This window comes from Phoxinus phoxinus (assembly GCF_949152265.1).
Source record: "Phoxinus phoxinus genome assembly, chromosome: 4".
Taxonomy (NCBI): domain Eukaryota; kingdom Metazoa; phylum Chordata; class Actinopteri; order Cypriniformes; family Leuciscidae; genus Phoxinus; species Phoxinus phoxinus.
The window spans coordinates 26,028,412-26,041,367 of record NC_136879.1 but is presented as its reverse complement, the minus strand read 5'-3'; the positions used below and the strand labels follow the sequence as shown (position 1 = coordinate 26,041,367).

General features: G+C 38.4%; 1 protein-coding gene across 1 annotated transcript in view; it reads left to right on the top strand.

The window, feature by feature from the left end:
• Positions 1 to 12,250, top strand: part of ankrd13b (ankyrin repeat domain 13B) — a 23,627-nt gene extending 11,377 nt beyond the window's left edge. Inside the window, exons 2-15 of the mRNA XM_079611221.1 lie at positions 593 to 728; positions 1,776 to 1,900; positions 2,293 to 2,338; positions 2,446 to 2,589; positions 2,815 to 3,037; positions 3,253 to 3,319; positions 4,568 to 4,649; positions 5,254 to 5,318; positions 5,438 to 5,568; positions 7,510 to 7,667; positions 7,796 to 7,972; positions 8,259 to 8,422; positions 8,887 to 8,963; positions 9,729 to 12,250. Coding sequence (XP_079467347.1) covers positions 593 to 728; positions 1,776 to 1,900; positions 2,293 to 2,338; positions 2,446 to 2,589; positions 2,815 to 3,037; positions 3,253 to 3,319; positions 4,568 to 4,649; positions 5,254 to 5,318; positions 5,438 to 5,568; positions 7,510 to 7,667; positions 7,796 to 7,972; positions 8,259 to 8,422; positions 8,887 to 8,963; positions 9,729 to 9,924 — 1,791 coding nt within the window. The 3' untranslated portion in view covers positions 9,925 to 12,250. The remainder of the gene's footprint in view (positions 1 to 592; positions 729 to 1,775; positions 1,901 to 2,292; positions 2,339 to 2,445; positions 2,590 to 2,814; positions 3,038 to 3,252; positions 3,320 to 4,567; positions 4,650 to 5,253; positions 5,319 to 5,437; positions 5,569 to 7,509; positions 7,668 to 7,795; positions 7,973 to 8,258; positions 8,423 to 8,886; positions 8,964 to 9,728) is intronic.
• Positions 12,251 to 12,956: the final 706 nt, after the last annotated feature.

The following is a 12,956-nucleotide window of genomic DNA, read 5'->3' as shown; positions in this document are numbered from 1 at the left end:
AAAACAAAAAAACGGCAACATGGCGCGATTGATGGTTTGGTGGAGTGGTTTAGATCAAGGGGTTTGAGTGACCAATAATCAACTTTTAACCTGATAAAAAAATATTGACTTAATGTTATTTCCGTGATATTTCATCTGCAACAACAATGTGAACTTTTATAAAGATCCGTTTGGCCATTAACTTGTAAATCCATCATTATGCATTAATATGAGATGGACACCAGCCGTGTGCGCTTGTCCGTTAAGCTCACAATACCGAAGGGTGTCCCATTTGTAATTTTAGGTTTCAGAAGGGTGCTCATGAGCTAATGAGCTAAAAATTAAAAGCAAAATTGCTGTAAACTGTTTAGGCCTCTATACATGGCCTAATAGTATACAGTAGAAAAAAATAGGGGGAATTGGTTGGGACACAATGTCTTATTCAAACCTGTATTTTGGCACGAAAGCTCTGCATCTCTGGAGAACAAGCGTCAACCACTCGGCCACAGCTCTGACAGATCTCTGTTTTAGGGCAGAAACATAAAATTGTGTTGGTCAAATATTTTACTGCATGAAGTGGTCAATAAAACCAATCTCTCTCTATGTCTTAAAGGTTGATTTAGAAGTGTTGGACCCACGGGGTCGGACTCCTTTGCACCTGGCCGTGACGCTGGGTCATTTAGACTGCGCCCGTCTGTTAGTCCAGCATGGAGCTGATGTCAGCAAAGAAAACAGAAATTGCTGGACAGGTAAGAAACTCAGCCGCTTATAATTATTTTATATATAGTGTTATCTAAATATCTAAAATAGTGTTACTTAAAATAGTGTTTCTTTTCTTTTAGATAGTGTTATCTAAAATAGTGTTACTTAAAATAGTGTTTAGTGTTATCATACACACTAAAAAAAATTATATTGCCTTTTTTTAGCTGATAATTATTTACACTACCGTTCAAAAGTTTGGGGTCGGTACGGTTTTTTTAGTTGTTGAAAGAAACAAATTATTTTATTTAAAAAACGTATGCTTTAAATTGATCAAAAGACTGTAAAGACATTTAAATGTTACAAAAGATTTCTATTTCAAATAAATGCTGCTCTTTCTATTCATCAAATAATCTTGAAAAAAATCACAGTTTAAACAAAAATATTAAGCAGCACAACATTGATGATAATATGTAATCAGCATATTAAAATGATTTCTGAAGGATCATGTGACACTGAAGACTGGAGTAATGATGTTGAAAATGCAGCTTTGATCACTGGAATAAATGAAATTTGAAAATAGAAAACATAGAATATTTTAATTATTTCATAATATTTCATAATATTACTGTTTGAGATAAAATAAGAGCTTTGATTTAAAAAAACATTAATAAAGTCTTACCAACCTCAAACTTTTGAAAGGTATAATGGCCAATAACTGATTTCTGGAAGATGTTATATTATTTTAATAATAATAATAATAATACATTTTATTTATATTGCACTTTTCTCAAACCCAAAGCACTAAAACACAGAGTAATAATACGAATAAAAAGAAAGTCATTGTGTTTAAATAAATTCAGAATAAAAATCAGTCATTTTAAATGGTACTGGTAAATTTAGGCATCTCAACAATATCATGTACAGAATAAAAATTATATAAAAATCAGTTTATAAATGTATTAGTGTTTTTAAAGATAAACTTTACGTGAGTATTTAATGATGGCAAAGCTACTGAGTAAGTAAAGTAAATAGCATAAATATATCATGCATCCCTAATTTTGGTGTCTCTTGAAACTTTACCTTCTGTCTGTCAGTGTTGCAGGAGGCCATTAGCACACGTAACCCGGAGCTGGTGCGGCTGGTGCTGCGTTACCGTGACTATCAGCGCACCACTAAGAGACTGGCAGGGATCCCGCGACTGCTGGAGAGACTCCGACAGGTAAATAAACCCTGAACCTGTAAATGACAAAACAAGCAGGCATGAGCTTAACAAACAGCATCGTAACAAGCGCCTGCTGCCTGCACACCTGAGCCCTCATTCCAGTAGATTCTTGCAAACAGATATACAAACAAACAGGTTTATAGGGAACCACTGGGTTTGTTTGCAAAGCCCTCTCTTTTCCTTGTCCTTACCAGGTTTTTTTTCAACCTTGGGCGCCCCTGTAGCTTTCTTTCTTTTGTTTATGATGGATGTGCGAGCTCTCTGGTTCTCCCCGCTCCTCATCTATCCGGGAGTTTTATTATTCATGTCTTTCCCTGCAGAGCGATCCGTCTCTCACTTTCGGCCTCCCACTGTACGCACTAACCTTCTCTCTCCCTCTTGTATTTCAGGCGCAGGATTTTTACGTGGAGATGAAATGGGAGTTTACAAGCTGGGGTAGGTCATAAGTGCTGCAATCATCTGTAAATGGTATGTTTGGACAGGCTCTTCCTCTTTCCACATCCTCATGTCCTGCTATTGTCGAACTCTCCCTCTATTTCCAGTTCCGCTCGTGTCTCGTATCTGCCCGAGTGACACATATCGGGTATGGAAGAGTGGCCAGTGCCTGCGGGTGGACACAACACTCATGGGATTTGAGCAAATGACCTGGCAAAGAGGCAATCGCAGCTTTATATTCAGGGGTCAAGGTGAGTGCGATGGCTTTTTTTTCCTGCACTGATTTTGTTGCTGAACTGCCTGTTACCTTCAAATCAGATTTTGGGTTTGATCTGCGCTTTTGTTCTCAATGCCACGTCTCGCTCAGCTTTCTTTCAAACAAGCCACCATTGGCATGGAAACAACCTCATTCTCACTTCGCCACAGTCTCTAATTGGCTTTCTTCCTTTTGCGCTCTCTCTCCACCTGTCATTCAGACTCCAGCGCCATGGTAATGGAAGTGGATCATGACAGACAGCTGGTGTTTTGCGAGACGCTGCCGTGCCACACTTCCTCTCCCGCCTCCCCCTCCCCCAGACCGTGCACAACCGCTTTGAACCTTCTGGGGGCGCTGCAGCCCAGCGATGAACAGGTGGCGGCCCGTCTATCCGCTCCCGTGGTGGCCACGCAGCTTGACACCAGGAACATCTCCTTTGAGAGGTGAGCACATAACATCACAATTGCCAAGTCATTGTCGGCAATTAAAATGTGAGACAGGAAGGGCATCGTAACCTATTATTTTGGCTTTACTGTAAAGCTGAGAGTGTGAGCCAGCACTTTTGGGATAAGCTTCATCATAAAATGTGTGATATTGGACTCACCTCTGTCTGCACGGCACGTCGGCCACCTGGTAACGTGCCCGGATGTCTCTGCAGGAATAAAACAGGCATTCTTGGCTGGCGGAGTGAGAAAACAGAGGTGGTGAACGGGTATGAATCAAAGGTATGGCATATATCACAGTAAATCTCACTCAAATTGGTTTGCTGATAATATAAAAGAAAATGCGAAACGGATGAATTTTCAATAGTTTTCATTATATCGTTGAAAAATTACAAATTCTAAATAAAAGTTATAGTATAGCCCACTTTACAGTACCTGCATCCATACTGTATACTCATTTAAAGCAATATATACTATATAGTAAATCTCAACTGCCAGATTTTTTTATTTGTTGCAAAATGTAACGATATTATCGCTCAGCGCTTTATATACAGTTGTATAAACTGTATATACTTTATTTTTAGTGGTCGGGAAATAGTTATTCACAGTACCAAGAGAGTATGCAATTTCGGACACAGCCAGTGCTTAAATAGAGCAAACTAACCAACCAACAAAACAAGCCACATGTGTATAACTTAATTAATCAATGAAAAACCATAGAAACTGAAACACATGAAACTGAAGTAAAACGTGTCACACCCACACCTAAAACATAAACAGACACACACTACTCATAACAACAGGCATGGAAAAATTAAATAAAAAATCACCACAGTATTCAGAAACACAAGTTGTACTGATGTATTTTAATAGTAATTAAACACCTTAGTTGATAAGCCTTTTTCAAGTTTAATATCTTTTTTTATCTTGACAGTTATTCTTGGCTGATAGGAAGGCTGTTAAATTGTGCGCTAATTAGCTGGCAAATTGACATATCCAACTATGGGTGAAGGCTTGGCTCATGAATAGTAATTAAGGTACTTGACTGGACACTCCTGGAAGGTTACCAAGCAACGTCTCCATGACCCAATTAATATTCATGCACTTATGCCTTGATTCACATAGTGTTTCACAGTTGCAAACTTTAGCTCGCTTTCATCCATTGACCCGATTGGAAAGGAACCAATTGCTATGAAACAACATTCTTTCGGTTACACCCAATACACTGGAAGAGAGTGTAGAGATGCGACATGACGTAACGAGACTGCTCTCATTTCAATCTGCTAAGCTGTCTAGTGTCTACACTACAATCAGTAAAACATGGTGTCGTGTAGATCGAGTTTAAGATGCATTATGAACTCTTTATTTTCACAATGTACCGTAAATGCTCATGAAATTTTAAACCTGCTTCAAAGTCCATGAACAGCATTCTCTTGTAGGATAAGCGAGTGTTTTATTTTTCTCAGGGATATAATGTGGCATATTAACAAACAAATTATCAACTAATATTCTCATATGTTTTTGCTTCAGGTTTACTGTGCCTCTAATGTTGAGCTAATCACACGAACACGTACTGACCATCTCACTGACCAGCACAAAACAAAACCCAAAGGTACGTTTGACCAATTTGTTTCTCAAATCACAATCTTCACATGCCCACATTGACATTTATCTATATTTTCAGAAATCACACATTTTAAATTATTTTCTTAACTCAAAAAAAAAAAAGAATGCTATTCTTTAGAAATTTCTGGTCATCAAAGACTCCTAAAAATATATATCATGGTTTCCACAGCTGGATTTTCTCAGCAGGGACAACGGAAATAAATTACTTTTTAAAATATATTAAAATAGAGAACCAATTAAATTGTAATAATATTTCACAATAATACTATTTTTACTTTATTTTTGATCAAATAAATGCAGTCTTGGTGAGCATAAGGATAACATTTAAGGACAAAAATACAGATTAATAAATTATTTTTTTTAAGCACATATGCTGTTTTTTTTCTCTCTCAACAAAACACAATGAGTGTGTGCATTGGTAGGCATGCCGTAGTGAATATGATGATTCATTATTTCAATGCCCACTCAGATTTTTTTCCAAACAAACAGTGTCTTTGTCTCGTCTACTGTTACTGTGATGCAATACAGATCCTTGGGACTGTGCACATCTTCTGTAATATGACCTGCTGTGTGTTGCGTTTTTGTCTCAGGCGGCAAGACACCTCTGCAATCCTTCCTGGGTATCGCCGAACAGCACATGGGGCCTAACAACGGAGTGAGTTGAAGGAGCCTGTCAAGAATCTGTTCATTTATCATCAAGACATCTAAAGTGCTTTTCTAGTATTATGTGACTTCTGTAGCCTCAAATTAAGTTTGTGTGTGTGTGTTTTACAGCACACAATGGTGACTCAGATATCCTGCCCCTCAACGAACCCATTGGCCTTGACGGCTGAGGAGTACTTTAATCCCAACATGAGTCAGAGAGACATCGGCCAGCCTTGTCACCTCACCACCAAAACACAAAGGTAGTGTTTCAACCCAACACTGCTTTCATTTTCATTTTGAAACATTTTAAATAACTAGATTCGCTGCAGAAAATGTGGTCCTTTCCCAGTCCCATTCCACTCTCTCCTCTCCAATTGTTTCGGCTTTAAGTGCACCTGGGAAACCTGTGCCTCACAGTCGGGCATCTGTTATTATGATGTCACGCATTCAAGCGGGAAACATAACATGGAAGTAGCCTAAAGAAAGCAAAACAATATAATTATATTGTAAACGATAAACCCAAATAACTACATCTGAATTCAAAATGATACAAATGTTTCATTTCCATCACTTATTTAAACATGGTATCAAAACGAAATGTTTGTTACATAAAGCAAACCCTTAAAGTCGAGTGATTATACACTTGTTGTCTCAGCTGTTCTGTACATCACACTTTTGAAATTGTTGAAATGCAGCAGATATAATCACTGCCTAATCATTCATTATAATTCACTACAGATTTGCTTTCCGCTAACTGATATATAGATTATATATATTAGTATTGGTATGGTATATATTTGGTATTATCTATATGTGATCCTGGATGACAAAACCAGTCACAAGTCGCACGGGTATATTTGTGGCAATAGCCAAGCCAACAATACATTGTATGGGTCAAAATTATCGGCAACAATCATTAGGCTATTAAGTAAAGATCATGTTACATTAAGATATTTTGTAAATTTCCTATCGTAAATATATAAAACATTTATTTGTGTGAGTGAATGCAGCATAATTAATGGACAACTTTAAAGGCGATTTTCTCAATGTTTCGATTTTTTTTGTACCCTCAGATTCCAGATTTTCAAATTGTTGTTTCTCGGACAAATATTGTCCTATACTAACAAACCATACATCAATGGAATGCTTATTTATTCAGCTTGCTCCATGTGACTTTGTTTTGTGGTCCAGGGTCACATATTATAGAATAGTCAATGTTTCAAATCGACACATACTGTAAAAAATAAGTTGCTGCCTTAAACATCCAAGTTGATTGTACTTACAAATTTAAGTCATTTCAACTTAAAAATGTTTGATGAGTTAAAGCAATGTAAAACCATGTTGTCATAACTTATTGATCATATAATTTTTTACAGTTCACATCAAAATTTCAAAATAAAAATACATACATTTCAAAATATATATGGTATAATGGTACATAAATAATACTAAAATACACTGCTCTACTTCAAGGGCACATAAGATTACACTCTTTTCCTGGACTGCCAAGACTGTATGAGGTCACACAAGTGTCTTAAGGCCGTGACACACCAAGCCGACGGCAAAGAACTAGCGGCGACGAAAGCCGACCGTGTTGTCGCCTCGTGTCGGCTGCGTCTGGGACAGAAATCTGAGCTTGAACACTAAAGACTACAGGCGACTAGCTTGTGCGTTCTGCGTCTGCGTGTAAGGAAATACCTGTCTATATCAGTAGGTATGAATAGTCTATATTCTTCATTCACAAAGGGAAACCGATACTAGGACTGCAGATATACAAACCGCAAACCGTAAAAGCAGTGCATGCCTACCATTTTGATTATCAATCATATTGATCACTTTCTTCATTCCAGACGGATGATTTTGATGTGCAAAGATTGGCGTATTGGAAGGCTCGAGATGACGTAAAATTAAAACAGCCCTCTGTCTGAGCTTTGCTCGCTTTCATCACTTTCGTTTTTATTTGTCATGCACGGACTCGTTGGCTAAACTGAACAGCCAATCAGAGCGATAGCTCTCACCGACGGCCCAGAGGCCGATTCAACATGCTGAATTGGGCAAACTGCCGGCGACGTTAGCTTGACTTAAACTGACGTGTGGAACACACCACAAAGCTAGCCCGACAGATACTCATCGATGGCCAACATCCGACCGTCAGCTTGCTGTGTCACAGCCCTTTCCCTTACATTCATGTTTTTTCCCAGGTTCAAAGCCAAGCTGTGGTTGTGTGAATCTCACCCTTTATCTCTGGAGGAGCAGGTGGCTCCTATCATCGACCTCATGGCCATCTCCAACACTCTGTTCGCCAAGCTTAGGGACTTCATCACTTTACGTCTGCCTCCTGGCTTCCCCATCAAGATAGGTAAGAGAAAGCAAAACATTTTTAAAGAACATGCTATATGCCTAAAAATGTGTTTTCAAAGTATGGTTACAAACAAACACACATTTAAGTTATCAGGCTAATGCAACAATGACATCTCTTCACAACAGAAATTCCCATCTACCACATCCTAAATGCTCGGATCACCTTTGGGAACCTGAATGGTTGTGAAGAGGGTGGGTTGCCCCGGGTGGACACTGAAGGGGACGGACAAAAGGACAGTCCCAGGACAGAGACGCCGTCTCAAGGCAGCGACTCTTCCAGCGTGTCCAGCTCTAGCTCCACAAGTAAGAATAAACCTTTTACCATCAAGGAAATGTGGTTGTTAGAAGCTATTTAAGATGATGATCAGATTGAGAAACACGGTGTTACAAAATAACACCGTGTTCAGACAAAGCATTTGCCATTTTTAATGGCCAGAGACTAATTGATCGGATAAATGTTTAATGACTGCATTTCTTATAGCGCTGTCTGGGTCTGTAGTACCGATGTAACTCAGATCTGCTGGTCAATGCATTTAACTACAATATTCTGCACCGGTCTTCATGATTTTTGTGTTTGTGTATAAATCAGACTCATGTCGTGGAGGAGAGATCCCACCTTGTGTTTTTGAGGCTCCGCGGGGCTACAGCGTTTTAGGAGGAGACCAGAGAGAAAACATTAGAGAAGAAGAGGATGATCTGCTACATTATGCCATCCAGCAGAGCCTGATTGAGGCTGGATCAGAATATGACCAGGTCTGAGATGCAAATCACACACTTGCATGTTAACAGATGCACAAAAAATAGAGAAATATACCTTTTTACACCATGTCCTAAACAACCATGAAACAACATGGCGTCAAATTTATTTTCTTTCCTTACTGGATCCAAAAATGCTGCATGAAGTAACAAAGTCAAACAGTCATTCTGAGAATATTTGATGTTTAATATACAGCTATGTGGAGCTAGATTTAGTTGAGTATGTAAAGCCTATAATGCAAATGAGTTCACAAAAAAATCATACATTTAGCTACTCAAGTAGCATGAAAAGTGGCATTTCCTAGAGTAAAAAAAAGAGAGACAATGTCGTTATCAGAATTGTGTGATTGGCTTCTTTAAATTAAAGTCTTACGATTCCTATAGAGCAGAAACCCTGGAAGTTAACATCACCCTTAACATTTCACCCCTCTTTTACACATACCCATCTGCTTCACTCACAGGTGACGATCTGGGAGGCTTTGACCAACAGTAAGCCGGGAACACACTCTCTGTCCTGTGACCCCAGCCGACATGAAAGGTCTGCAGTCAGTATTCTGCTTCTACTGTCTCCTGTAGTCACATCTCACACACGATAGGCAGGGACAGCATCACACTCTCATCACATTTACTGGAGCTATTGACACAGGCATTACTGTCAATACAGCCACAGTGAAGCTCATAGAAATTCACTAGGGTTTTCATCTCTCTCTCCTCACCTCCGTTTGCTCCTCACAGAGTTTTAAAACAGGATGAGATGCCGACATGAATCCGAAACAGTCACTTCACACTATTAGGGTCAGTTAAAAAGTTAAAGACATTTATAATGTTACAAAACATTTTTATTTCAAGTAAATGCTGTTCTTTTTAACTTTCTTTTCATCTAAAAATTCTGACAAAAAATTACAATTTCCACAAAAATATTAAGCAGCACCACTGTTTTCAACATTGATGATAATAATACATGATTATGAATAATAAATAATTGCACATTAGAATTGCACATTTTTTTATCAAATAAATGCAGTCTTGATGAGCAGAAGATACTTTTAAAAACATTAAAAACTTATGAACAAAAATGCTCCCCAAATTTAGGATATAATTGATAACAACTGTCGTGATTAAAGTGAAAATGAATAAAATGTGTTTAATATAGTATTATATATGAACGTCTTTTCATTCCTACATCGCTGGAGAGATGACGCATATATTTTATCACACTTAAAGTGCTGATTTTAGTATTAAAAAAAAATCAATCTTCTGTTAGCAGAAATCTCAGTCACTTCTTTACTTCTCCATTACCCAGAACCCCACAGCACAAACCCAGCCCCGCGGAGAGCCCTCGCAGCACACCGACCAATAAGCCACCGCGCAGCTACGATGAGCAGCTGCGTATAGCCATGGCGCTGTCCGCCCGCGAGCAGGAAGAGGCGGAGCTACGTCGAAGACGAGAGGAAGAGGAACTGCAGCGTATCATACAGCTGTCACTCATGGAAAAGTGACCGGGCCATTGGGAAGCGAGGGGTGGCAGAGCATGCCTGGGGATCTGTAACCAGCGTGGACTACGATTGGCCGCTCCCAAACGCCCCGCCCTCTTCTTCCAAAGAACTGGAACTCTCCAATGAGTCATTCAGAATCACAGAGAACCCTCTGTCTTCACTCTGCAAGTTTACAAACACAAACTACTAAACTCATGGCAATCCACTGACTGATCTGCACCAGTCTGGTCTCCTAACGTGTGAATGTGCAATTTTGAGCGATACAGTCCGCGCTGCGTATCTTACCGTTGTTTCTTAAAGCCATCATCCAAGCACTCACACAGAGGTCCTGCATACTCACCGGTAGGTGTGAATTCCAGGGGAAACTGTCACTTTTTTCAATTTCACATTATTTAAAGAAGTTTAGTTTTGGTTGTTAATACACACAATTCACTGCACTTGGATTGAGGGGTCATAATGTCTCCTAATAGAATGGGGGAAGGTACTTACACACAAGAGTTAGTGCTGCAAATCCACCTCAATTTGATGGGAACGTATGAAGTAAAATGCAAATGTTTGCGAAAGTGACACTCCGTTATTAGCAAAAGTTGCTTACTAACACTTAAAAAAATACTTTTGCTGCGTATACTCTAATGTCGGTGTGTGTTTTCTCTGAACTTTGAGAATCTCAGACAGGCGGGTCCAGCTATGATTTCGGAAATCTAATTTGGTGTATTCCCATTTGATTTCAAACGAAAGACCTGTTCACACCAGCATCACTGTTTGGCACAAATTCACTGTAGGTGGAAAAGCAGAAGCACAGTACAGTACAAAACTTTCCGTTTCCGACATCTTGTTACAGAGAATGAAGGAAGTCAAACCGTATCAGTATGTTTTCAGAGACGTTTAGATTTTGGTATTTGGTGTAGTGTTTATCAAACACCTCTTAGTGCAAGAGTGGAGAGAAAAGAGAGCTGATTCAGGATTCTTGTGCTATTTACTCTCACTTACTGTTCGCGAGGGCCACTAAATCATAGTTTTATGTAACAGCAGCTCTGGGCACATGACCAAAAGCTTGAATCCTGGTTGGCTTCGCAGTGCAATGGAAAAGAGGTTAGAACATTTTTTACATTTGTGGCTTGAAAATGTTATTTTTGGTCATTCAAATTATAATGTTTATCACACCAAATTTTCACACATTGGTCTTGGTGTGAACAGGCCTTAATCCAGTTCTTTCCACTCCCTCAAAACGAATCTTGTGCAAGATTCCCTAAAGATTCCTCTTGCGTTCCCTATAAAGGGAACGCAAACCCTGCGTTATGATGACAGCAGGTTGGCACCCACAATTTGTGCACTATTATGATTCATAATTTTTAATCATTAGCTAGATTGATAATGAAATTATTGACAGTTAATAAGAAGAGTGAATGGAAAAAACAAGCCATTTTCAGATAAACGTCAATAATGACTAAATGATTCCTTTGAATCTGAATCAAATGCTCATTGCAATATTCATCATATGTCCTAATGCACTTTTCAGAAAAAAAGAAGACATTATTTGTTCATTGTTCTACTTCAAATGGTGCTAAGTTGATCCTTCATATCAACTCTTGGGTACTTTAATCAGTGTAATTGTCACGACATGCGTTCATCCGTCTGTTCAATCACTCGACAACACCGTTTCTTTCCCGGCCTCCATTCAGTGCTTCCTTCAACATTCCCATCAGAGCTCATTGTCTCATGACTGGAACACCTGCGGTAGCTAGTCAGAAATCTAATTGTGCTTTTATAAGGGGTGCCAGTTCTGGAATAAAACATGAAAGGAGGAATCACTCACAGAGATAATGCCCTGAGCGCAGACGAAGGGGAAAGTTTTATTGGAGAATCTTAAAATAGATCTGTCTCCTTAGTCAGATTTATTCTGGGCCTGATTGACGTGCCCTCAGGGTATGATGTATCAGGTGAATCTGAAAAACAAATTAGGAAACATGGCCATACTCCACTTCTGAAAAAGCTTCAATGTAAAAACACAAGGGATTAACCATCAGTTTTCAAAGGAAGCGGATCTGATGGCACTGTCTAGAGACAGAGCTAATAAACACGTAGGATTGATCTTGTGATTGTGTGACTTGTGAATGCCTGGGATCAGAAATGCTTGATATGATTCAATGTTTTAGTATAACATAACATATTATAGCATTATTTATATTTAACTTTTTTTTTTATTTGAATTTGGTTGATGCTGTGGTTTGTGAGTGCTGCTGTTGTGTCTGTATGTGACTGAAATATATTGTTCACATTTGTAACTTAAAGGCATTCCGAATAAAGGGTAAGACATCTAAATTAACTTGAATTATCAAGCGTCGGGAATGAATGCGTCACTAAATTTTGAAGTTTGTGGTTCTGAAAGCAAAGGTCTTGTGATTGATCATACTGCAGAAAAATATGCCTTTTACATGTACCATGGTAAGGAGATGGTAGTACCATAGTACCATATAGTCTGAATAATCATGCAGTTCATTTTATTGTAAAGTTACAAGATCCTCACACTGGGCCTCATTCACCAACCGTTCTTATGAAGAAATGTGTTCTTAAACCCCACTTACGCACTTTTTACGAAGATTCTGACATTCACTAATGTTTTCTTATCTTGCATTTGTTCTTAGCTAACGCACATTTGACAGTTTGCTCCAAATAATTGGTTAATGCATTTTATTTAATTCTACAGTCGTTTACACTGATAGTATTTTACTGTAATGTATTTCTGATCATTTGTTGAAAAAATAAATAAATAATAGTATGCAAAGAAACACTAACACTGCAATTTACGTGGGATTCATCATCAGTCCTAAGAACACCGGTGTGAACAATTCTGTTGAAGAACATGTCATGAATCCGACGTAGACTTTTCTTAGGACGTTTATTAAGTACAAAGTTAAGAAAATTATTAGTGGTGAATGAGGCCCATTGTGAGTCTCTTATTTTTAGAATTTATTTATATTTTGAATTGACTTGTTTTTTAAATTTATTTAACTTTATTTTTTAATTTTTTTCAG